Below are 25,586 nucleotides of genomic sequence, written 5' to 3' on the forward strand. Positions count from 1 at the left end.
TCCTGCTGGAGGCAAACTGACCTGTCACCCAGCCCTGCTCAGCTTCCCCTCTGCCTGCCGCGAGCCCCCTCAGTGCAGGCCCACAGCTACCCACCCAACCAACGCCTGCAGCCGGCATCCAGGAGCCATCCAATAGGCTTCCAGCGCGGAGGGTGCTGGCCAAGGTGCTGACTAAAGGGCAAAGGACACCTGTCCCGCAGCCCGCAGGGCCTGGCTCCCACAGACTGACCTGCGACAGCCGGGAGGCCCAGGCCCCAGCCCAGAACAGCCAGGAACATCTGGGTGAGTAGCTTCAGAAGTCTCTGGAGCTTTGAGCCTGTTTTCGAACTGAAAAGTGGAGCAATCCCTCTCCAGCAAAGGGTTGCTACGCATGGGGGCTCCAGAATCTAGTGAGGCGAGGAAGGAAGTGGGCCAGGCAGAGGCGCTTCCCCCCCATCCTCAGGCCTTCAGACAAAGCCCTAACCGGTGGCTGGCCACACTGGGGACCCGCACACCCGGGCCTGCGCGCGCCGCCACGCCCTCGGGCCCGCGCCCCCAGCCCGCTCCGGCCGATGCCGCCATCCCCACGGCCGCCTGTAGGGGCCGCCGCCTCTTCAGAAATGCGCAGCCTTTGTCTGGGGCCGAGCGGCGCCGGTGCACCGGGCGTGCTGAGCGCCTCCTGCGGCCCGGCCTGCGCCCCCCGTCTTTGCGCCGCCCGCCCCGCCGCCCCGCCGCCCCGCCGCCCGCGCCGCCCGCGCCGCCCGCGCCCCTGCCCCGCCCCGGCCCGCGCCCAGGTGAGCGCCCCGCCCGCCGCGAGGCCCCGCCCCGGTCCGCCCCCGCCCCGCCCCGCCCCAGCCGGGCCGGCGTGGGTACCGGGTGGGTTCCTCGCGCGTCAGACCACATGATCCCATAAAACATTCATCCGCTCCGGATCCGCGCCGCCGCCGCCCTGCCCTCCGCGCCGCGGCCCCGCCAGTTCATCCGGCTGGCGGAGCGGAGCGCGCCCAGCTTCGTCCCGCGGCCGGGCCGGGGCCGGGCCGGAGCTGCGGCGCCTGGATGCGGACCCGGCCGCGGGGAGACGGGCGCCGGCCCCAAAGCGACTTTCGCTCCCCGACGCGCCCCGCCCGACCCCGACGATGAAGAAGGCGTCCGGCGGAGGTGAGTGCTGCGCCGCGCCCGAGCGGGCCGCTGGGTGGGGCGCTGGGTGGCGGGGCTCCGGGAGCTGCAGGGCGGATCCCGGCTGCCCGGCGGGCGGCGGGGTCACAGGCGGCGGTGAGGGCCACCGCAGTGAGGCGCGGACTGGGGCCGGGGTGCCTGGCCCCGGGAGGGCGGAGCCCGCGGCAGCAGGAAAAGTTGCCGCTTCCCGGGAAAGTTGGCGGCGACAGCAGAGCCGGAGGCGGCGGACTGGGTTGGCCCCCAAAGCCCAGCCGGAGCCGGGGTGAGGGTTGCCGACTGGAAGGGCGCGGTCCAGCCTTGGAGCATCCGGCCGCGAAGGGGTTAATGAGCATGCTTGCAGAAAGTGTACTGTGCGGGCGTGGAGGCGTCGACCTCCTCCACCCTTGTCTGCAGCTCAACTCGGGACCTCTCCCGTCTCTGGGGTCAGGCCGCAGCGGGATGAGTGGGGGAGTTGGCAACAGCAGAGGGCGTGGGGTGCAGGGTTAGCCCTGCGCTGCCCCTCCAGGGGGCCAGCCGTGAGAGGAGGCAGCCAAGCCTCCACATCCGCAGCCTAAAGGCCCCTGCGGGGTTCAGCTGAGGGGCTCACAGCACCCCATCCTGGCAGCCCCCATGGGGCCCCTCCCCCTACCTGGTATGAAGTCCTGAGAATGGGGGCTGGGGACCCAAATGCATGCCCTGCCTGAAGAGTGCTCCCCTGGTGCCATCACAGGCTGCCCTGCTGATGTCCACGATGCCGCAGGCTGCACACACGTTTCCTTGCACGTGCACGTGTCTATAAGGGCTGCACCCTTGCATACCGCATGTGCACACACATGCCAGGTGGCCCCAGTGTGCACGTGCACACAGGCTATGGGTGCACACCCGCATCCTCGCCCCTGCCTACATGCCCATGGCCACACACACACATGTAAATAGCATGCTTGCTGTGATCTCCATGCTTAGCACATGCTGGGGCCCCTCAGCAGGACCCACTCATGTTCCTACATGCACGTGTTCAAGGGAAGGCTCAGGGCAGCTGGAGCTCACAGATAGAGGAGGCAAGAAACTGGCTACAGGATCTTGGTCCCACCTCTGTCTGCCAACCCCCGTGTCCTGGGAGTCTCCCCTTCACAGCTCCTCCAGCCTCTCTCTGTGTGTGTGTGTGTGTGTGTGTGTGTGTGTGTGTGTAATTCGGTATACGTCCAAACATGTGTGTCTGCATGCATGACCATATGTGTCTGTGGACACATAAGCATGTCTTTTTTCCTTCCCGGTGTGGGTGCCCATGTGTGCCCAGGTGGGCTGTGGCTGCGTTCTGCCCAAATCTGTAGCAGAGGCCCTGGGGATGTGTGCTGGGGGTAGTTCAGTGCCCCAGCCCAGGGTGTGAGGTGAAAGGGCTCCCGGACACTCCTTTCCCCCCATGCTGGGGCAGTGGTGGCCGTGGAGGCTGGCACCCACCTGCGCAAGGAAGGCCCATTTCAAATCTGGAGGTCAACACAGGGACAAATTGGCCAGACTCCTTGGCATGCTCAGCAGTGACTGCTGCTCAGCCCAGCGGGGTGCAGGTATGTGCCCACCCAAAGGCTGACCCAGGGTGACCTTAGAAAGGCTTTGTTCCCAGTGCCTCTGTCTCTCCATGGTGAAGGGTTCCAATGTGTGCCACCTACTTCAGGTGCTCTGTGGGACTCTGAGATAAGGGTGTTGATGACTCTTGCTGTGGTAAGGAGCTCAGAGAGGCAGAGGCACACCACGCCACCTGCTCCCCTGCCACCATCAGTATCCTTGTCTGTAGAATGGGGACAAGCCAGTCATTCTCATCAGGTGTGTGAGGGTGGGTCCCACGGTAGGGCAGGCAGTGAGGCTGGCCACTTCCCTTCTTTCCAGCTGTGAGGAAGAGGTAAGCTCCCACTCAAGGACCGAGATAAATGGTGGTTCCTGGCTCCTGAGTGTGGGACGGCAGGAGAACACTACCTGGATTCGGGTCCTGGCTCAGCCACCCATCAGGGGCTATGACCTTGGGTGTGACAGTTCATCACTCACTCCATGCCTCAATCTCCTCCCTTGTGACATGGACCAGTAATCAGGCTTCCCTTGGGGGTTTTGGGGGGCACTTCAAGGCCAGGGCCCCCACTGAGTTCCGACCCCAAGACTCCTACCTTTAAAATACCCAAAAAGACCATCATCCCACCCCCATCAGCCATTCCCACGTAGGGAAGCCTTCCTGGACCCCTTGCATTGCCAACTGGACCCTCCCTCCTGCCCATTTGCAGGTGGGGAAATAAAGGCCCCTAGTGGTCACAGGGGAGTTGGAGGGGGGAGCATGGACAAGTAGGGGAGCAGGGAGGGAGAGGACGCTATAGGAGGTGGGAGATGGCCACCCACGTATTTTCCAAGCTGGGGCAACATCTTTGCTCTGCCTCTCACCAACAGGGAGCCTGCAGGATCCCAGAGCCTGTTTCTATGTGAGGACTGATGGCCAGCTGGGGTCCTGCGGTCGGGACTGGCCCTCTCCCTGTGGTCCTGGATGACACATAAGGGAGAGGGCTCAGGGAAGACAGCCTGTCCCAGCGGGTCTCAACAAGCAAGAGGACTTATGGGATGTGCTGGGCTCTGGAAGTCCTGTTGTCCTAGGAGGCTGAAGGCAGGCCAAGGCCTGTGCTGCTGTGCCTCCCCCATGCTTTCTGACTCCCACCTTCCCTCTGCTGCCCCCAGACCAAGCAACTCATGCTCACCCACAGACAGCGCAGGCCCCTCTTTGCTCCCTGTCCTGGCCCTGAATTGATGGCTTTGTAGCAAAGACATTCCTGGCAGCTGGTACAGCACCAGGAGGGTCCTGGCTGGTGGAGGCAGAAGGAGTCCACCCTCCAGGGATTAGATCCCTGGTCTCCTGGGCCTGTTGCCAGAAAGTCTCCATGGAGCCTCAGTCTGTGCATCTGAAAAGGGGTCAGGAAAACAGAGCACAAGGAAGGAGTTCCATGATGAATGAGTGAATTTATTGAATGAGTGAAAGATGTGTGAGGGAATGAGTGTGTCAGTGAGTATGGGAAGGAGGGAGTGACCCCCCTCGACCCTGGGCCCTGTGGTGGGGGTCCTGAGGGTCAATATTGTTCATGCTGCCCCACCCCCAGCCTGGTGGGCCCTGACCAATGACCCCCCCAGGCAGCGCTGCCTGACCCTCTGTGGCCACCCAGGGCCTGGGCCTCAAGGTCCATAGGAGCCTGCCTGGCCGCCCCACCCTCAACTGTGCCCCCACGTGTCCTCTCGGAGCCCAGCCTCTGTAGCCTCTGCACCCTTCAGTGTCCCCTGCCCTGTGGCCTGGCTACTTCTGCACCCTCCAGTGGCCCAATCCCAGACTGTTTGCTCACTCAGATACCCATTCATTCTCTCATTCACTTGTTCATTCATTCATTCGCTCCTGGACTGTCAGACCCTACTCTGAGCCAGGTAATTAAAGGGATGTGACCTTTGGCCTCCTGAGTTTATAGGACTAAATTCTTTAAAGGGCAGGTGGTCACCGAGCTGCAAATGGAAGCCTGGCCAGAGGATAGGCTTGCTGTCCACAGCCCCTGAATCTTCCGGCACCATCACAGGGGTGCGTGGGCCTGCCGGGTCCCACCATACGGATGTTTTGTGCTGCAGTTTCTTCTTTTGTCGCTGTATTTTAAACATTTTGCACATCGGGGGCTATTCTTGTGCATCATGGGTTTAGTGGTGGGTGCAAGTCCTTCCTTAGGATGCACCATTATTTCTATGAACCTGCCTTGGCCTCTCACACTGCACATGGTTGTGTAGCCGGACATAAGGGACCGATCCTGCACATGGAGGCCCCATTGGGTTCCCTGGAGGTGTGGTCTGTACCCCCCTCTCCTGATGCCGACCCCTCCCAACCTTTCAGGGTGGGCGCTGCGTTTCTTACTGATAGTGAGTGAATATGCTTCCGTTTTGATCAGGATTCCAGCTCTGGCTCTTCCAGCCCCCTCTCTCCTGCCCCCTTCCCATAGCCCCACAGCTATCCTGACAGTCCTGTCTTCCCGCAGCTATCCTGACAGTCCTGTCTCCATGTGGCCTGAGGCCCTGCCCTATGGGGGGAGAACAGAGGAAGAGCCATGAGGCACCCTCCTATAGCCTTGTGCCCGCTGCACACATGCAGGACAGGGCAGCCAGGCTGAAGAGGTGCAGCTGAAAGGCAGGGCAGTGGGCAGACCTGCCAGAGGGGCTGCGGAGAGGTGCTGCCTGGGCAGAGACCAGGTAGGCCTGGCAGGCGGAGCTGGGCCGATGGTGACACGGGGGGCCTAGGTGGAGGGGCTGGGGTGTCAGGAGCTGGCCCAGCTTGGTTCAGCAGCCCAGCGGCACCCTGGGGATGCTCCTCAGCTCTCTGGTCAGCACCAAGGTGTTCCTAACTGGCTGTCACAGATCATGCTCCATGGAATTAAAGTTCCATGGAATGTTGGTGGGGATTGAACAAGGGTTTCGTAGTCAAGCAGATTTGAGACCAGCTCAGTTAAGTGGTGCTGATGGAGCTCCTTTTACCACAGAGTGTCTCAGGGCATCGGGCTTGCGAGTAGGGTGGGAAGGGCTCCTCTGTGACCCCTGCAGCGCACTTCAGGGCTTGATGTGCCCAGGAATTCATTTTGGGAAATGGTGACTGAGGTACCTCAGAGGGACTGGGAAAGGGACCTTGGGCCCCCAGGAAGGGCACTGGGAATGGGTAGGCCATCTTACCCAAACCCTATAGCCCCGGCACCTGGTGGGTGGAGGGACCACGCTCCTCCTGGCAGAATGAGGCAATGTGCAAATTTAACCTTTGGGTTTATGGCTCTATTTCTTTGCAGCAAATGTCACGGGAAATGTCAGGCTGAGGCTGAAGCTGATAAGGGGCCCATCGAGGAATCGGGTGGAGTGCCGAGGGGCTCTGGCCAAGGTGGGGCTCTGGGACTCTCACCTCCTCCCAGGAGCCCTCTTGGATTGTCCCTTGCTTGCCTAGGCCCAGCACCATGTCCTCGTTCTGTCCCTGCCAGACACTGTGACCTTGTTGAGATGTTGCTTTTACTCACCTGCTGCCAGGGCCCAGATGGGGCAGGCTCAGGGACCTGCCAGTAGTCTCCCCTCCAAGTCTGGGCAGCTGTTGGATCAGCCTGTGCAGTGCGGGCTTGCTGTGTGACCTTGGGCAGCACCCATTCTTTCCTGGTCACCAGAGGCCTCATTAGTAATTCACGGCTGCTGACCTTCGTGGGTGGGAAAACACTCCAAATATACCGGGCTCTGAGGGAGGCATCTGGGGTACCCGGCTCTGGGGGAGGTGGGGGAGGGCTGTGTAGTGGACCAATGCGGGTGGGTGGCTAGCTTCTGGCAAACTGCGGCAGCTCCAGGTATACAATAGGTACATCCAGCCTAAGTGAAGACCAGGGCGCAGGGAGCCAGGACCGTGTGGAGGCTTCTGCCCCACAGTTCTCTTTGCACCAGCCTCATGCTGAGGTGGAGGGGTGGCCCGTTTTCCTGCCTTAGGTGGTCCTTAGGCCGGGTGGGGTCTGGGCAGCAGGAGGGTGGGCTGCCTACCCCTTGGGTGTGGCCTCCAGCCCAGAACCACCTCCCATCCGCAGAATTCCAGAGGAAGGCCAGCCCTGGCCAGCCACCAGGACATGCTGGAGAGAGTGGCCAGGGTGAACACTCGGGGTGGGGTTTGGGGAGGGGCCCTAGACAGATCCGGGAAGGTCACTCCCTCCTCCCTCCATTCCCTTGGCAAGTGCTTTCTAACATTATTTTCAGGCCAGTCCTGTGTTGGGCAGCAGAAACCCCTAGATTCTTGAGACACCTTCCATCCTAAAGGCCCCCTCAGGTTCCAGAGAGACACCCCAAAGCCCATGAGATCCCCAGAAGAGAGAAGTTCTCTGTGGGTGCCAGCAGGGTGGTGAGGACCCTGAGGCCTGCTCCCCAAGTGGGCCTGCCCAAGGCCACACTGGCCCTCGGTCTAAAAGGTGCTGGAGCTTCTGGCTGAGGGGGAGGGGGATCCTGGAGGGAGCAGAAGCTTGAAGACTTCGGGATAGCCCACTGCATGGGCCTGGGCACTGGGGCATCTGGGGTGGGACCAGGCTGGCCCTGTACAGGAGGAGGAGGGAGAACGGGGGCAGGTGAAGAGCTTGTAGGGGCCAAGAGGAAAGCAGAGGGAGGAGTTGGGGATCTCGGGCCAGAGGATGGGGTGGAGGCTGCTCCGGTCCAGCCCCAGCAGGAAGCCAGCCCACTGCTCTGTTGCTCCTGGCTGCGTGGCCCTGCGCACCAGCCGTGTCCAGGCTCTTTCATCTCCCTGCCTCAGCCCCAATTTATGTCAGGCAGAGGCTGACACGGGGACAGGTGTGACAAGTGTTTGGCTTCCTGTTTGAAAATTGGCGAAGGAAAAACTCATCACGTAAAAATATTCCATCTACATACCTCCTGGATGTCACTGAGAGGACCCATCAGGGCTGAGACAAATGGTGGCCTAGTGGACTCCACTCTGCACCTGCTGCCTGAGCTGCGGCCTGGCTCCTGGGGTGGCCTGAGGTGGGTGGTGGCAATGTGTGTGTGTGTGCATCCCTACCAACTCCTCCCCGACACCATGGCTGCCTGTCCCCCCACCGCTAGATCACAGGAAGCCAGATATAGGCATGACCATCCTCGTCAGTAATAAGGGACCCGGGGGGCGGGGCAGGGAATCAGGGAGGGAGGGGCTGCAGACCTTCATGCTGCAGCTTCAGCCTCAGGTGGCCAAGTGTGTTTACTGTCCCCACATTACCTGGAGGCCCAGGCAGGGTCAGGACCCCCCACCCCGCCCTTGAATATCACTCATGCATGGCCTCTTGGGCCTCGATGATGTCCTTTCCTGCTGAGGACCCATGGTGGGAGCCCAGGAGCCATGGCCCCACGCCTCTGCTTATGCACCTGCCATCAGTGGCCCCATTGAGGAGAGTCCAGGGTTCAGGGCAGGTCTGAGGATGGACCCCTCAGGGAAGGCTATGGTGTGGAAGGGGAACAGATGGGAAGGATTCAGCCTCTGAGGGGTGGTGGGGTGGGGTCTGGGGAGGAGAGCCCTTCGAAGGGGTTGTGTCTGAAAATAGAAGGCATTCCAGAGGGGGCTACCTGAGCAAAGGTGAGGCCCAGTGCTCCTGCCAGGGTCAGGCCTGGGGTAAGGCTGGATTAGGCACCAGTATGTCCTCTCTAACTGTGACTTGACCTCCCCTCTGTCAGATGGGGACCGTGGCCCCTGCTGGGGGAGACATGAGGCACTTTTTAGATGCTCCCGCAGGGTGGGTAGGCTGGATGTTGCCTGTATACTCACTGTGCGCCTGCCCACGTGAATTGTGGTTTCTCTGCCCCCTGTGAGGTGGGTCTTGGCTCCATTCTTCAGGTGAGGGAATGGTTCCAAGAGGTTGGGAGACCTGCCTAAGGCAGAGCCCTGGGCAGGGACCCCATAGCATGGGGCTCTTGGGAGTGGGTCCTGCTGCTCTCAGAGAGCCTCACCTACCCTTTCCATGGCAGGGCCACCCCGTCCAGTGTCGGCACACAAGACCAAACAGAACAAACTAAAAGCACTTCTGAGTTTACCAGTTTGTGTACATTGTAGAAAATTTGGAAAAATATAACAGAGTTTTAAGGAAAGAGTTCTATTAGTCAGCTCAGGCTATCAAAATACCAGACAGGGTGGTTTAAACAACAGAATTTTTTTCTCATAGTTCTGGAGGCTGGAAGTCTGAGATCAGGGTGCAGCAGGGTCAGGCTCTGGTGAGGGCTCTCTAACAGGCTTGCAGACAGTCACCTTCATGCCGGGTCTCACATGGAGAAAGCAAAAGCCAGCTCTCCTGCATCTCTTCTTATAAGGGCTCTAATCCCATCAAGGGCCCCACCTCAGGATCTTGTTAAACCTAATCACCTGACCAGTGCCTCATGGACTCTCCTGGGCCTGAACATCCTCAGGGAATGCTGTCTGCAGTCTTGAAACTTGCCCATAGTGGCCGGCATTTCTTGCATTCATGTGACAAGCATTTATGGAGTACCTACTGTGTGCTGGTGACCAGTCATGGTGCTGCCCCCTTGGAGCCCTAAGGAGTAACCTACAGAAACAAACGGCACAGGCACCTGTTAAGTGGATCAGCAAGGTGTTGGGTGAAGTGGGCTCCCTGGCAGTAGACGGAAGTGAGGGTGTCAGGGACCCTGGGATGAGTTCACCAAAGTGCCCCCACTCCCTGGGGATTTGTCAGGTTTTCATACCCAACCTCCCATTTCACAGATGACAAACCCAGGCCTGAGAGGCCAAGGTCACTGGCGGTGTTTGAGCATAGCTGGGCAAAATAGCTGGGCTGGGGGTGATCCAGCCTCGTGGGCCTGCTGCAGCCCTAGGGTTGAGGGGAGGCAGTTGGGAAGGAGCAGAAGGGTGGAGGGTGGGTGGGGCCAGCTTCCTGTGGGCCTGGCCTGGGAGGGAGGCAGCTGGCTGCCTGCCCAGTGGGTTGCAGGGTTTTAAGTAAGCGTTAACCAGAAGAGGTGCAGAGGCCTGGGCCAAGGGCACTGCTCTAAGAAAGCTGGGCCTGCCAGGGACACTGGGCAGAGGACCAAGTCTGTCTAACCTGGGTCGGGGCTCATGTTGGGGATCCTTCTGTGTTGAGCGAGAGGAGGAAGGAAAGGGGAATGGGGGTGGGGGCTGGGTGTTGTGAAATTAGGAAAATTTGGGGGAAAAGGCCAATACCTTTTCAGGCTTAATAAAGTCAAGCCGTGGTCAGCCTGGGCAGGGAGGCGTGGGAGGCCAGCAGGGTCCTCTGTGGGGTGAAAGGTGAAGCTGCTCTGGTCCTCAGGGCTCCATGGGGGAATGAATAGAATGTGGCCTGCAGATGCCACCCTCCTCCATCCCTGATGGCCCAGCCATGGCTACCAATGCTTGTGGTGGTTCCCCGCAAGGCCTTGGGCTTGGGGGGCTCCTCCCCAGTCTGAGCCTTGGCCCAGGGAGCACCTGTGCCCTGGGTCTAATGGGGTGAGCCAGGCTTCTTTTGGAGCTTCCAGCAGGCATGGGGGGGGTGGGGAGAGACCACGCTGGGGTGCCTGCGCTGACCTCTTACTCATCCCCAGGGCGAATGCTGAGAAAATGAGGCCACCCTCCCGGCCCCGCCCCCAGGGCAGCCGACCCCCTTCTGCAGCCAGGAGCGCCAGGCGCCTCCGCGGCAGGAAGTAGCCGAAATACACTGACCTGTTTTCCAGAAGCCAGCAGCACCTTCTTCTCCACCCTCGATGGTGAGAAGCCGCCAACAATTTCCATCCCAAATTGATTTCAAATAAGGAAGAGTTATCACATACAATTTTATGGGAATAACTTATCACTTGTTAATAAAAGAGCAATTACTTATTCAAGTTGCCCTTGCCTGTGTGGCTTGGGTTCCATTGCAGAGACGTGATTAAGGCTCTCATGGAAGCCTGTTTGTGCTCAGCCAAGGCCAGGGTGAACCCTCCCCTGGCCCCATGTGTGGGCAGCCCCCTGCTGGGTTTATCTACCGGACCCCCTGCTCCTGAGGGTCCTCAGTCTGTGGTGGGGGGCTCAGATCTATGAGATGGTAGAAGGGCAGAGGTGAAGAGGGGTCAGGAGAAGTCACTATCTGGTGGCAGTAAAACTGTGGGAGGTCACACAGATGGACTTTCAAGTGTCTGGATTTCAGAGGCTTCTAGAGCCAGGAGCCCAGAGCGTCCCTGGGGCCAGGGGCATCCTCAGCCATCCTTGGCAGAGCAGGGGCTGAAGAGGAGTGTGTGGGGCCCATCCCTGCACCAGACACCAGGCCAAGCCCTGCTGGAGCTCTCACAGTCTCACTTTCTCCTACATGTTGGAGATGCCTCTTTCTGACCCATGTTCGCCTCCACCTTCTGGCAGATACACTTTATTTTTTTCTTTTTATTTATTTCCATCTCAGATTTTGGTGCCAAACATGCAGTCTTTTTAGAAAGATAACACTGTCGTCAACCATATCTTGCTCCAAGTTAAAACCTGCACGCAGCCCTCAGAGGCTGGTCGGGAGAATCCGTTTGCAGTCCTGGAGTGCAGCCACTGTTGCCTCGTTCATTTTTGCAAGTGGTTACATTCACATTTCCATGGATCCCACCCCAACTCCCTCTTCTTTAGCGCACTCCCCAGGGTGGCTGTCTTGCTACCGTTAGTTAAATTCATAACCAGTGTTTCCCAGCCCAGGCCACATAAGTAAATGCTCTTCGCCACCTGACCACAGGGGGGTACTTTGGTGACCTTCCCACTCTTGTGTGGCCTTTTGTTTTTCCTGGAGTTTACAGCTGACTTTGTCTTTTCTTCTCTTGTCTTATCTGCCACCCTCATGTGCTTACCCTTCTCTATGTCAGGTATTCTATTGGGTCTCTTGTTTTACCCCAAGGAGGTCTCACCCCAGGCCTTTGTCCTGCTGTCCCCACCTGGGCCAGGGAGCAATGGACCCCTTTATAGCTGCCCAGCACTTCCCTTCATCACTCAGTGTTTCTTGGGCCCTATGTTTTCCTCCTTCAGGGTTTTCCTTCCTGTTTTAGCTGAAGCACACCCCCAGCTAGCTCTAAGGAAGGCACAGTGGAGAATCATTCTTAGTCCTCAGTATTAGTAAATCTGTTCAAGCTGCACTGGCCTGGCCCAGAATTCCATGTTGAAAATAGTTTCTCCTTGGAGTTTCGAAGCCATAGCAATTAACAAATTGGAGTCCAGTGCACTGTGGGAAAATCTGATGCTATGTTGCTTTTTCTCTGGGTGCTTCCAGCCTTCTTTGACCCTCAGAGGCTTGAAATCACAACATGAATGTCATTTGTTGTGCTGGGCACTTGCCCAGTGGAGGGCTAGGTATTCTGCTCTGGGAGATTTTCTGGTATTATTTCTTCGGTAACTTTTTTCCTCTGTTTTCTCTCTCTGAAAGTCTCAATAAGATAGATGTTGGACCTATATATTTGTCTTCTGAATGCCATCATTTCTCACTCTTTCTCTTTTCGTTTTTCTTTTTGTAAGACTTCCTTGACCTTGTTTTCCAACACATCTATTGATTTTTTTTTTTTTAATTTTAGCAATTCTATTTTTAACTTCCAGGCACTCTTCCTGTTTTCCGATGGCTCCTTGTTCATAGCACCCTGTTCTTGTTTTAAATCCTCTCTTATCCCTACAAGGACACTGATCAGCTTTTTCCTAACTTGTTTCTCTTCTCCACACTGTCTGCTTCTTCTAGACGAGCCATTTCCCCTCTTGTCTCCATTGGCGCCTTTTCCAGACACCTCGTTTTCTGGTCACATTTACTAGGGAAGCACTAAAGGGGATCGATGCTCTGCTGAGAGTCGGGCTTGTTGACTGGCAGGATTTGGGCAACCAGGCAAGAGCCACCGTAGCGGAGATCCTGTCTCTGGGTGCTCTTCAGGGGAGCAGCCCCATCACCCTGTTCCTTGCCCCTCCCAGGATGTATCCCATCCCCATCATGGTGGGTCTCAGGGGGGTGAACACGGCTCCCACATTGGTGGTGGGTGGGCAGGGAGTGGACCACCAAGTGTGTCTGCGTTGCCTGAGAAGCAGCAGCAACCTGACTCGATGCTGAGTGCGGACGGGGCTCTCTCGTGAGGCAAGTCTGTCTACACTGGGCTCCAGGCCTGTCCATGCCTCTGTCCTCTCTGCTGAGGCTAAGCTTGGTGGAGGTAGAGGAAGTGGTTCTAGGTATTGCTTACAGCTCAGCCTGGCTGCTGTGCCCTCCTGCCACACAGACACGGCCTCTCCTGGCTGAAGCAGGGCTGCCAGGCCAGGCTGGAGCAACTGGAAGCAGACCATCAGCATGACTACGTGATGCCACCTCTGAACCTGGGCCTCATGTCCCTGGGCTCCTCACCTGAGACAGGATTGACCAGATCAGATTAGCAGAGGCCCCACACTAGCCTCTGAGGAGGCAGAACTCTGGCCCCAGAGCTGGGCCCCAGGTGTGGATGCTTAGTGGAGTTTCCAGACTGGAGGCAACTTGGGGTCCCAGAGAGTCGGGTGCTGGCCCATCATTATCTTCATGTCACTGGCAGGAAACAGACTCAGAGGGGGCCGGCAGCATCCCCAGCCACTTGGGGAGAGGGTGTATCTAGCCCAAAGCTGCCAGACCCCGGGGCCATCAGCAACCCAGGGAACAGAAGGCTTGGGTTGAGGACAAGGCGCTATGGGGGTCAGGGAGCCCAGAGCACGCTGGCCCACTGCAGGGGTTGGGGTCAGCTGCCCCTTCCTGCTGAGTGGGTCTCTGGGACTGTAGGGGTGGAGTCCCTGACCTCACCGGTACCCTGTGGTCACCTCACCTCTCTAAACCTCAGTACCCTTGTCTGAGGAGTAGGGTTGACAGTCACCCCTCACTGTGCTATGGGATGTAGCGAAACCTCCAGGAATGAGGGAAGTCTGCACCTGGGGCCATTCCCAGGGAGGCCAAGGGTCCCATTTCTTCCCTCTCTCCCCTCCCTTCCTGTCCCCCACCCCCCAGTGGTGGTGCTGTGTGAGGCTAGAGCTTAATGGAAGACTGACAGGAGCCACGCTCTCCCATCAAGGCATTGATGCTGGAGCAGGGTGTCCCCAGGCCACTGCCCTGCTCAGGAGTATCTGGTGGTCACCCAGCCCTGGCCCACTGCTCACTGACCCCTCGAGCTCCCTGCCCTCGTGTGAGGCTGGCTGCAGGCCCCAGGCCAGCTCCTGGCTGCCTGTGATCCCGGGGCCTTGCACACGGCTGATGTGATGGAGACAAGGACTCTGGGCCTCCACAGTTCCCTTTCCTTTTAAGATTCTGGCTGTGGGTCCGCAGGATGGGTCAGGGAAGCCTGGTTACCAGGAGGCCCCACACTCGGTGCCTCTCTTCTTTCCTAGTCCAAGTCGTCCCATCTTAATCGGGAAGATCCCATCAACTAGGCCTGACCCCAGACGTGGTGGAAACTGGCCAGCTGCTTCCCCTCCTCCCAGCCCACGTGGACAGCGTAATTCTAGTTGGTCAGCGAGCCACCCTCAGCACAACCTGGCTGCAGGCTCCCTAGAGGAGGGAACATTATCCTGGGATGGCTAGATTGGTACGGAGGGCTGTGGCCTCAGAGCCCCCCTGCTCACCCCAAACCACCTCCCCATAGACATGTCTCCCTGAAGCACCACCCTCCTCCTCCCCAGCAGGGACTGTGTGGACCAGTGTCTCCTCTTGGCTCCTGGAGACATCCTCTCCTCACAGCCAGTTTTGCTCTGTCTGTGTTTTAAGTTGTTTGATTGCCAGCCTTCTGACAGCTTCTTTAGCAAAATAATTGTTTCTCTTTTGACCTGCGTGCTGTTTCAGGCTCACCTTCTCTCCTCACCACCCTCCCGCCCCATGAGATGCTGCCAGGCTCTGCCCATTGCAGCTGTGTGGCCTCGGCAGGACAGTGGCCTTCTCTGACCCTTAGTTTGCTTTTTGTTAGGTAGGGGTTTGAGTGGCCTCCGTGAAGCTGCTGTGAAGGTGAAGGCAGCAACGCCCACGTGCAGCAGGCGCTCACCAGGCTCCCATCACATGCCAGGCTGGCAAACCATTTTTCTAAATGGCCAAATACTAAATAATTACAGCTCCGTGGCCGCTCGGTGTGTCGGGCCACTCCACTGCGCCGGGGTAGCGCTGAAGCAGCCACAGCAAGCGCGCAGGGGGGGCTGCCGGCCCACAGCACATTCGCAGGCAGGCAGCAGCCAGCGGGCTGGTTTGCCGGATGCCAGTGGAACAGGAGCTACAAGGGTCCATTGGCTCTGACAGGGGTTTCAGTTTAGCCACCTGAACATGGTACCCTGGCCTCGGCTGGTGGTGACACGAATGGAAGAATCTCAGGCTGAGGAGGGCCATTCATCGCCTCTCGAAACCCTCATTCCCTGGAAAGCGCCACACCCTACGACGCTCGCCAGTCCGCACTGGGCCTTTTCGTGGTCTTGGCAGGTGCTGCTCCCGCCTTCACTGTCTCATCTCAGTTTCGGAGCCCTGAGCACCCCTTTGGGGTGTTTGTGAGAGCTTGGCTATTCTGGGACAGCTCAGGTGGGCTGCAATTTAGCTGCTCCATCCAGAATGGGGCTGATCCCAGGCGGCTGAGAGGCAAGATGGGCTGATCCCGGAGGGCAAATAGACAAGGGCCTCCCAAGATCTGCACTTGTCTTTTCATAGCAGAATAAATCCTGCTCGAGCAGAGGCCGCCTGCCTGCCTTGCTGGTGATGTTTGACAAGCGCCGAGGGCTCAAGAGCACGGGGATATGCCCTCCTGTCTGTTCCTCCACCAGCCCTGGTTCCTGGGAGGGGCTCCCATGTTTGCCTGGCCTCACTGCAGCAACCCCTCTGCTGTTCACTGATTCACCCCCTGTGCCCTGACCCCCCCAGGCCTCAGCAACTGAAAGCCCCATAGTGCACTCCTATTGTGTGCTCCTACAGTGTGTACCCCAAGTATGCGTTCCTCCTGTGTGCACCCTAATTGTGTGCTCCTGCACTTTGCCCTATAGGTGGCTGATGCTCTGCACCTCACAAGAATGGTCAGCTTTGTGCATGTAGCAGATGCAGGGTCCTGGGAAAAGGAGGGATGGATGGGGGAGGAGGGCAGGACCCAGCATTGTTGGCCCTGCCAGGCCAGGCACTTACTTAGTCCTGGACAGGGGAGCTGGCAGTGGGAAGGAGTCAGGGCGGGCCGATGGGAGTGGGGCAGGTATATAGTAGGGCAGGTCCCAGGCCCCAACACCAGGAGTGCCCCTTTCCTGAGCCACCCAGGGCAGGGGCATGTTGAACGGCCACTGGCCAGTTTCTCATTAGTGTTCTCTGGGGACTCCAGCCTATGATGTCTGTTGGAATCAATTAGCTAAGAAACTGCGATGAACTGGTTGTAGAAACAGAATTCTCCAGGCAATTAGGCAGCAGGTGTTTGGTGGTGTCCTGATGGAATGGAAGGGATGCTGGCTTAGTCCCTGGGGCTGGACGGACTTTCAGCTGGACAGGGCCTCCAGATGCTGGCATCATCAGCCTTTAGTGTGGGGCTCTCTGGAGTGGGGCCAAGGGAGGTGGGCATGTGGAGACATGTGGGCTGGACAGGGCAAGTTTCCAGAGCCTTCCAGGCCAGCAACTCAGCTTTGTCCAAGACTCCAGGCCAAGGATCCTGATCATCAGATCGTCTGGCTCCAGGACTCCTCCCCTGGCATCCTCTGACATTTGGAGACAGCTCGAGGTTCTGTGACACCTTAGTGCCCCATGTGGCACATGCCACAGGGCAGGGTGACTGCCTGTGGTCATCCTACTACTGGATCACAACTGTGACAAGCCAGGGTCTGAATCCTGGTCTTGGGCCTCAGTGCCCAGCACAGCACCTGATGTACTTTGCTGAGTGAGCAAGGCCCCAACTACAGGGCGCTCCCTCTGGCCTTCACCTTTCAGGTGGGCCAGGCCCCTCCCCTGCCAACCTCAGTTTCCTTGACTTGAAAGGGACCTTAGGCTGCCTTCCTAGGTGCTGTATTGGCTGGAAAAATTTTTTAAAAAATATATCTTTATTGATTTCAGAGAGAGGAAGGGAGAGGGAGAGAGAGATAGAAACATCAGTGATGAGTCATTGATCGGCTGCAGCCCGCAACCCGGGCATGTGCCCTGACCGGGAATCAAACCCTGATCACCTGGATCCTAGGTCGACGCTCAACTGCTGAGCCACGCCTGGCTGGGCTGTATTGGCTGGAAATTTTGAGGGAGAATGGAGGTTGGGTTTGAGGTGAAGGTGATGGCTAAGGTGGGAATGGAGGAACTTTAACCCTTTCTTTACTGCCCAGCAAGTCTTTCATCCACCTGGCACTGTGACATTAAGAATCTTACTAGCCCTGGGGCTGTGAGCAAGTGGCTTTCCCCCACAAAAACTCACTTTTCTCAGCTGTAAAATGGGTAAATAAGCTAGACCTCTAGGAAAGTTAGCAGACAGATGGGTCCAGCCAGAGGTTGGCCTCCTGGCCCTGGGTCCACCTGTGCCCTGAGTGCATTCAGGAGACTGGTCGTGCCAGCTCTGCCTGAGTCTCAGTGCGACAGCAGGCAGCTCTGCCCGCGCTGGCCTGTTTCCTCCACTGTACCTAGCCTGGCCTGAAACTGTTCAGCCCTGCGTCCAGCACCCTCCTGCCATGGTGGTGACATGATCTGTTATGGACCTGGCCCACCCCTGCAGCCACTGCCCTGAGAAGATCAATAAGGGCACGGCCAGAAGCAGGGGTGTCAGCCACACCCCTTCAGAGTGGGCTGCCCCCACTGGAGCTGCTGGCACTGGAGCCGGGGAAGGGGCCTGGGAAATGCAATGAGCATGCACACTGCCCCTGCACATGCCTGCGGCCCCAGGACGGACGGAAGGTGGGTGGTGAGTGTGAGAAGCAAGTGAAGACTGAGGGGGGACAGATGGAAGACAGAGGATGGTGGGTGAGTCAGTCGGTGGTGGAGGGCTGGCAGGGGTGGGGAGCAGGCACAGGGAGGAGTGTGAGCACAACGCTGCCCTGACCCTCTGCAGCGCGTGGACACCACCAGCTCCACCCCCGACTAGAGCTATTTCTGGCCTGGGTGTGCTGAGCTGTGGCCTCCTGTTCTGCCTAGTAACTGCAGTCTGTGTGTGACCCTTCACGGATGTTTTTGGTGTTCGAGAGGGTTCTGAGCTGACCAATGTCCTGGCTATGCTATAGCTGCCCAGCCCCTCTACAGCCTACTGATCCCAGCCTCCCAGGGAGGCCTGGGGGTGGGGGGGCAGGTAACAGCTCAGAGCCTCCTTAGAAATGTCTGCTCACAGCCACCAATGACATAGGAGGGAGCATATGCCCCTGGCACCTGTCCATGTCCTCAGCCTGGGCCCCATTCCTGCCGAGGCCACACAGTGGCCTCTCTTCAGGCTCGGGAGGGATGCACTGTAGCTCCATCCCTCTCCCACCTTTCCTCCTAAACCTTCTCTGGTGGGAGCAGGTCAGGGCTTAACTACTCACTGCCTCAATTTCCTAATCCGTAAAATGGGCTCATGACACTGAAAAGAAAATTGATTTTTATGCAGCTCTGACTCACACCTTTTATAGTAGCTGGTGAACCCTCATAACAACCCCTGAGGTGGGAGTTTCTGCCATGCCCTTGCAGTGCAGAAGCATGGAAACCGAGGGCACTCGGACCCCAAGGCCACCAGCCCTGTGTTATCTCTGGCCTCACTGGGTGGGGGCAGAGGCGCCCCCATGGGATGTCAGGGGAGCTGCACCCCGAGTACCTCAGCCCAGGCTGGGGGTACCTGGTGTTGTGGGGGCCAGAATACACACCAAAGACCCCCCAGCCACAGGGACTTTGGGGGGCGTGTTGCACTCTGGTTTCCTGTGTGCTCCGTGGTTTCCACGTGTGTGATCCAGAGCGCAGCAGGGCTGTATTCTCACCGCATGTGCCTGGAGGCAAGCTGGCACTGGGGGCTCCGTGAGGACTGGGACCCGGTGAGGCTGGACACAAGTGGGAAATGAGGCTGAGGGCAGGCAGGTGACCAGGCTGCAGCCAGTGGGTTGGTGGGGCAGGGTGCAGCCTGGGGCCTCTGATGGGCAAATGGGACCAGCAAGGGTACAGACCTAGAGGCCAGAGAGGCCTGGTCAGAGGGCTGCAGAGGCCAGGGAAGATAGAGGACAAATTGAAGGGAGAGGCTGAGGGGACAGGTAGGTGAAAGGATGGGATGGGGAGACAGGACAGGAGAGGCCGTTTAGGGGTGGCAGTCCACAGTGGGTGTTGGAGGGGTCAGGTGAGTGACTGGGTCCAGCCCCTGGGGTGGGGTCGGGGATTTCCTAGCTTGGTTTCCGGAGTCCCCAGGGCCCCTGCTGTTAATAGGAACCCACACTACAAAGTTGGGTTTGATTATCTCATAAAAAGATGCCCCCTTGTGCTTGCTCAGCAGAGGGGTTGTCATGGAGACCAGCGGGCAGGCCCCAAGGGGGGCCAGGCTGGAGCCAATTACTGTAGCTGCAGCGAGGAGAGAGCCCCCCACCGGCTCTCGCGCTGACAGCAGGATCGTGCAGAAGGACCGATCCTCAGAAGTTGGTTTCCGCAAAGCAGTTGGCTCAGCGAGAATGGAGCGGTGTCTTTGAGCCTGATGCCCACTTCCTAGCAGGGCTGGGCCTCTCTGCCAACCACTCCCACGGTGGCGCGGCTAAGCCCCGGAACCTTGCTTGGGCATTCTTAGAGTGGGTGTAGCCCCAAGCTCACAGTCTCCTGGGGGCCCAGGCTGGGGAGGGCTGGAGGGCTGGAGACTGGAGCAGCCGGCCCCCGTTCTGGTGAGGTCAGCTGAACCTGACACCAACCAAGCTCACAAACCATAGCTGCAGGCCTGGGAGCCACGGACATGGCAGCAGTAATACGTCTGGGCCTGTGATGTGGCAGGCATGATCATGATGGGTGTCTGGTGACACAGCCGGTCGGTGGCGCGGCCTGGTCTGTAGCATGGTACAGTTGGTGGCGTGGCATAGTCATGATGTGGCCCGCCCTCGCTGCTGAGGTAGGTTCAGAGCTGCCCGGTGAGTACCTGCCCCCTCCCCCCGCCCCCCACCACTCCAGATCTTGCTCTTTCACCAAGGTCTCGGAGACAGAAAGTACTGTTTTCCCAGCAGTTACATCCCGAGACAGCAGGTAAGATGTTGGCGGGAGCTGGCATAATGAGGCCTGACTTCCCAAGAAGGCTCCATAAGGAGAGCTGGAGAGGATGTCAGCTGTGTCAATAGAGCAACTGAGATGGCCCTCATAGCCTCCCTCGATTGGCCAGCCTAGGAGGGGTCCCAGGGCTTGGGACATCCTGGGCCTGGCCTGCCTTTTTGGACCCCTGTCCAGGGGCTGTCATGTCCCCAGCAGCTGACAGGGGACAGAGGAGGTTGCCAGACTGTGGGGAGGGGGCACCCAGTACCTGGGGACCGGAGTCCAGGAGGGCACACCCCTTGTGACCACTGCACATGCCAACTTGCTGGGGCTCTGAGCTTAGGGTTGAGCATCTGGACCAGCCCAGGCAGAGAGGACCCAGCATGGGGGGGGGGGGGCCCAAGGTCATGGTTCGGGTGGGGGAAGCTAGCCTGTGATCATCTCCTTCCTCCCTCCTGGCTCCAGCCCCAGCACTTAGCCAGCTCACGTCTGCAGAATCGTCTTCTTAGCTAGCTGCCAAGGAAGGTGTTAGCTGTCAATGCAGGTGTTAGCTGATAACTCATATGTTAGCTGATAAGCCATAACCCTCCCAGGGGAGTTCACATTTTAATAGACTTACTCCTGAAGGCAGAGAGAACCTTCAGCAGTCAAAGAGGGGAGCTCTAATGGTGGGATGATAGGCCCTGAGCTTAGTATTGTGGGGCCCTGCTGGTGAGACCAGGGCTGGATACGTTGCCTCAGGAGGGGTCTCCTGGCTGGTATAGGTCACTGGTGAGGTCCCAGGTGTGTCTGGCCCTTTAGTGGGGGAGGGAGAGTGGGGGTGTAACCCCCTGGGACTGGAGCAGAACCCACTGAGAGTGTCTGGGTGGGAGGGTTGAGGGCAGCTGGGGCTGTGCAAAGATTGTTGGACTGGTTAGGAGTAAGCTCCTCACCTGGGGAGGAGATCATGTGGCAAATGAGGCTGAGGGGGGCGAGGCTGCAGGAGGTGTTCCATGCCGAGGCAGGGAGCTCTCGGAGCGGCTATGTGTGTAGAGGAGGGGGCAGCCTGCCTGGAGGGGGCTCACCCTTCTGAGCCCTGGACCCAGCTGCCCTAAGGTGTCCAGCCTCCTGATCCTGCGATAGTAGAGTTGCTCCAGGCCCAGTTGGTGGGACCCTGGACCCCTGCAGAAGGACCACTGGCAGCTGTGGCTCCGAGCTCCGCCAGGTGCCTGCAGTTTCCTCATTAAAGCACAGCTCCCTGTAGTGATGAGGCCTCCCCAGAATTGGGGCAGCCCTGGGGCGTCAGCGTCTCTGGTAGCCTGGGCAGGGTACAGAGTCTGAGCCATAGCCCCACCCCTCTTGTAGCCTAAGAGGGCCCAGCAGCTGACTGCCTGGCAGGCCTGGGCATGAGCCTCAGCTCAAGGCTCCTCTGAGGGAGCTCTGCCAGTGTGGCCCTCAAGTGTTTGCCAAGAGCCTCTCTCCCAGCCTGGCCTATGGACTGGTGGGGCAGGGGACAGGCGAAGGACAGTGCTGGGACCAACAGGGACAGTGGGAAAGCCCAGGGGACTGTGTTCTCTGGAGTCCCGAGAAGGTATCTGCAGGTGGGAGTGTCCATCTTGGGAGGCCTTCAAGTGGGCCTCTGCCAGGACCTGGCTAACCCCGAGTGGGCGGTGTGAACGTGTTGGCTCGTGTATTTGAGCTCCAGGAAGGACCGAATGGAGCATCTGCAGGCAAGGTTTCCTGGCATGAAACAGCCCTGCCCTGGCGAGGGCCTGTGGTGGAGGGCCCTGGTGGCTCGGAGCTCTGGGGCCTCAGTGCAATCAGCAGGGACTCAGCCAAGCCAGGAAGGGTCCCAAAAGGGGTGTCATTGATGTGCCTCAGGCAGAGCTGTTGCCTGAAGGGCTGTCAGCAGATGGCACGTGTTTCTTGAACTCACTGAGGACTGAGGATGGAATACTGGCCTCCAGCACCAAGGCTTATTCGCTTCTAGGGAGCTTGTGACTCCGACTCCCCTAGCAGGTTTTGGTGCAGTAGCTTCCACATGGCAGGTCCTGAGTTCCCAGGGGTGACAGCATGTCCTGGGGTAGCCCGCCTCCAGCACAGCCCCTGGCCTCACAGGGCTCCCTGTCAGCTAACTGCCCTCTCCTCTGCCCACAGGGAGCCGGCTACTGGCCTGGGTGCTGTGGCTGCAGGTGTGGCGGGTGGCGGCTCCATGCCCAGGAGCCTGCGTGTGCTACAATGAGCCCAAGGTGACAACTAGCTGCCCTCAGCAGGGCCTTCAGGCCGTGCCCGCCAACATCCCGGTGGCCAGCCAGCGCATCTTCCTGCATGGCAACCACATCACACGCGTGCCGGCGGCTGGTTTCCGTGCCTGCCGCAACCTCACCATCCTGTGGCTGCACTCAAACGCGCTGGCCCACATCGACGCCACCGCCTTCGCTGGCCTGGTCCTCCTGGAGCAGCTGGACCTCAGCGACAACGCGCAACTGCGTGCTGTGGACCCCGCCACCTTCCGCGGCCTGGGCCGCCTGCACACGCTGCACCTGGACCGCTGCGGCCTGCAGGAGCTGGGCCCCGGCCTGTTCCACGGCCTGGCTGCCCTGCAGTACCTCTACCTACAGGACAACAGGCTGCAGGCGCTGCCTGACGACACCTTCCGAGACCTGGGCAACCTCACCCACCTCTTCCTGCATGGCAATCACATCCCCAGCGTGCCCGAGCGCGCCTTCCGCGGCCTGCACAGCCTCGACCGCCTCCTGCTGCACCAGAACCGCGTGGCCCGCGTGCACCCGCACGCCTTCCGAGACCTTGGCCGCCTCATGACGCTCTACCTGTTTGCCAACAACCTCTCAGCACTGCCCGCCGAGGCCCTGGCGCCCCTGCGTGCCCTGCAGTACCTGCGGCTCAATGACAACCCCTGGGTGTGCGACTGCCGGGCCCGGCCGCTCTGGGCCTGGCTGCAGCAGTTCCGCGGCTCCTCCTCTGAGCTGCCCTGCAGTCTGCCCCGGCACCTGGCTGGTCGCGACCTCAAGCGCCTGGTGGCCACTGACTTAGAAGGCTGCGTCATGGCTGCTGGGCCTTCCCGTGCTTTCTGGACTGGTGGGCCCGTGGACGAGCAGCTGCTGGGGCTCCCCAAGTGCTGCCAGCCAGATGCCGCTGACAAAGCCTCGGTGCTGGAGGCCGGTAGTCCGGCCTCGGCTGGCAATGCACTCAAGGGTCGTGTGCCGCCCGGTGACAGCCCTCCAGGCAACAGCTCTGGCCCTAGGCACATCAACGACTCCCCCTTTGGGACCCTGCCTGGCTCAGCCGAGCCCCCACTAACCGCACTGCGGCCCCAGGGCTCTGAGCCACCAGGGCCCCCCACCATCGGGCCTCGACGGAGGCCAGGCTGCTCCCGAAAGAACCGTACTCGCAGCCAGTGCCGTCTGGGCCAGGCGGGCAGTGGGGGCAGTGGGGGCAGTGGGGGCAGTGGGGGCAGTGGTGCTGGTGAAGCAGAGGGCTCAGGTGCCCTTCCTGGCCTCGCCTGCAGCCTCGCCCCGCTTGGCCTGGCACTGGTGCTGTGGACTGTGCTCAGGCCCTGCTGACCACCCCCCTGATTGAGAACAGGGCCTTTCTCTAGCCAGGTGTGTGTACATACGGGGTCCCCTCCGTGCTGCCAGCCAGCACCAGGGAGCAGGCCTCAGGGGCAGCCAGGCCCTCCCTGATGGACGCCTTCCACCGCCCCCCATCTCCACTCCATCATGTTTACAGGGCGCAGTGGCAGTGTTTGTTCCAGAACACCGCCTCCTGCCAGACCGCGGAATATAGAAATATGCATTTTATTTTACTTGTGTAAAAATATTGGGCAATGTGGAATAAAGAGCTCTTTTTTAAGCTGTGGCCTCTCAGACTGGGCATGCTGTGGGCAGTGAGAGGTGGGGTGGGCCCTGGAGGTATAGCCCTGCCCCAGTCACAACCACACAGAAACCCCAAGATGGAATAGAGTTTCTGTTCACACAAGTGGTGAAGCCTCTGCTGTAGGCAGTTTGGACCACCTCAGCCCAGCGGCCATGGTGTCCCCTAGGGACTCATGGTGCCCCTGCCCACCCCCAGCCACGCTGCTCTGAGAGTGGCATTCAGGGAGAGGCGTGTATCCAGCACAGACCACACATCAGCCCATGGGAACCAGATGTGGCTGCCTTTGTGGAGACATTTGCTCTTGTACCACATGGGGTCCTTGGAGGCCCCAGCCTTCCACCTCAACCAGCCTCGCCCCCCAGCTCCCATGTGGTGACTTGGATTGTTCCCAGAGGGGTCCTGTGCAGCTGGGCTGAAGACCTGTGGCGTGAGGCCTGGCAGGGGCTGTGTGCACCCCACCCTCACACCACTGCCCCTGGTCACACACCATACCTGCAGTCACACCTGCACAGGCCTGTGTCTAGGGCACCCGCACTTACACCATGGCACACCCCAGACACAGGCCCCTGTACACACACATGCACACATACCACGCACACACGGGCAGGGCAGGGTCCGCACGTGTACCCACACATGCAGGCAAAGGCAGCCCAGGCAAAAATATGCACATGCACGTTTCCTCAAGGCCTGGGTGATGACTCAGAAACAAAGGGAAAGAGGACCCGTGGTGGAGGCTCATCCACCCTCCTCGGGCAGGGGCCTGGGAGCATGAAAACACTGATGGGGGAGAGTAAGGGGGGTGTTGCTGGTGGAGCCAGATGGCCATGAGGGCCGCTGGGGCTACAGAAGCCCTTGGGAGGGGGGAAGGAGAGGGGAGGACATGCTCGGCAGCCAGGCCCCCGCTCCTCTGTCCCTCAGTGGGGCTCAGACCCTTCCTCCTGGGCAGTATCAGGGTACTGTGGGGGGAGGAGCCCCTGCCTCTCCTGTCTGGCCCTTACCCCTCCTCAGCTGGGCGCTCCCACACATCCCGTCTTTTCTTCTAGGAGATCCTAGGGCTTGATCCCACTAGCACTGTCCCTCTGTGTGGTCCTGGCACTCTGTCCCTCTGCACAGCGGACACTAGTACATCCTAGCTCCAAGACCCGGTGCCTTGCCCCTGGGCTCAGAAAGGGCAGTCAGGCAGGGCTCACACTGAGCTGTGACTTAGCTGACCTCCCCAGCCGCCCTCACTGGCCCTCCCTCCAAGTCACATGTCCTCCCCAGCCCGTCCCCTGGGTGCACCCTCCCCTCCCCCAGGAGGAGAAACTGAGGCCATGGTGAGGAATGAGACCAGTTCTGCCGAAGGTTAAGCAGGTGGATGGGTGAGCCCAGGTGGACCTGGGGCGTGAGCGCAGGCTTTGGGGACTCTGTCCTGAGAGGGCAAGGGTGGGATCTGATTTCCTGGGACGTTCCCTCTGGCTGCTTTGTGTGTAGTGGGGGCTTGTGCAGTGGAGGCAGGGGGTGCACGTCTGGCCGGGCTGGAGGGGGGTGGTGTGGGGGGATTAGGAGGGACGTGGCCAGGTTTAAGTTAGACCCAGCAAAAAGTGGAGGCAGTGGGCAGGCTCCCCAGTGTCTGTCCTGAGCATCCGGCATGGGCCACCCGTCCCTGAGGTGGGGACGCTGGGAGGAGCAGCATCCTTTGTTGTTGAGGCCCAGGAGACATCTGGTTGGGGGTGTTGCGTAGGCTCTACGGGCTGAGCTCAGGAGAGGGGGCCCGGGCTGGAGGACAATTTGGGAGTCTGGAGCATTTGGGTGATATTTACAGCCCAGGAAGAGATGAGATCACCAGTCAGCCAGTGCTGGTGAGGAGCGGGAGGGCTGGGAGTGCTAGGCCTGGGGCAGCAGACTCAGGGCCTGCCTGCCCGCACCCCAACCCTGACCCCTCACTTGCCCTGCTGGTTCATTGAG

At 59.5% G+C, this 25,586-nt stretch overlaps 1 protein-coding gene across 2 annotated transcripts; it reads left to right on the forward strand.

Moving 5' to 3' along the window:
* Window positions 1–968: 968 nt before the first annotated feature.
* On the forward strand, window positions 969–23,613 carry RTN4R (reticulon 4 receptor). Of its 2 annotated transcripts, none has more exons than XM_081123022.1 (2): window positions 969–1,137; window positions 21,900–23,613. In XM_081123022.1, exons 1-2 carry the CDS (start codon window positions 1,116–1,118, stop codon window positions 23,324–23,326), a joined length of 1,449 nt encoding a protein of 482 aa, XP_080979148.1. In that variant the 5' UTR covers window positions 969–1,115; the 3' UTR covers window positions 23,327–23,613. The 2 variants fall into 2 exon arrangements, with proteins under 2 accessions (XP_080979148.1, XP_080979147.1); XM_081123021.1 differs by lacking the exon at window positions 969–1,137 and adding an exon at window positions 17,409–17,483 and having other exon boundaries at window positions 21,900–23,607.
* The last annotated feature ends 1,973 nt before the right edge of the window (window positions 23,614–25,586 follow it).

This window comes from Miniopterus schreibersii (genome assembly GCF_964146895.1).
Source record: "Miniopterus schreibersii genome assembly, chromosome: 20".
NCBI classification, from domain to species: domain Eukaryota; kingdom Metazoa; phylum Chordata; class Mammalia; order Chiroptera; family Miniopteridae; genus Miniopterus; species Miniopterus schreibersii.

Bases quoted from the DNA above. Each gene is read 5' to 3' on its own strand.
- RTN4R (XM_081123021.1), top strand. From the start codon at position 17,456: ATGCCTGCGGCCCCAGGACGGACGGAAG. The intron at 17,484-21,899 runs GTGGGTGGTGAG...CTCTGCCCACAG, and splicing joins GGCCCCAGGACGGACGGAAG to GGAGCCGGCTACTGGCCTGG.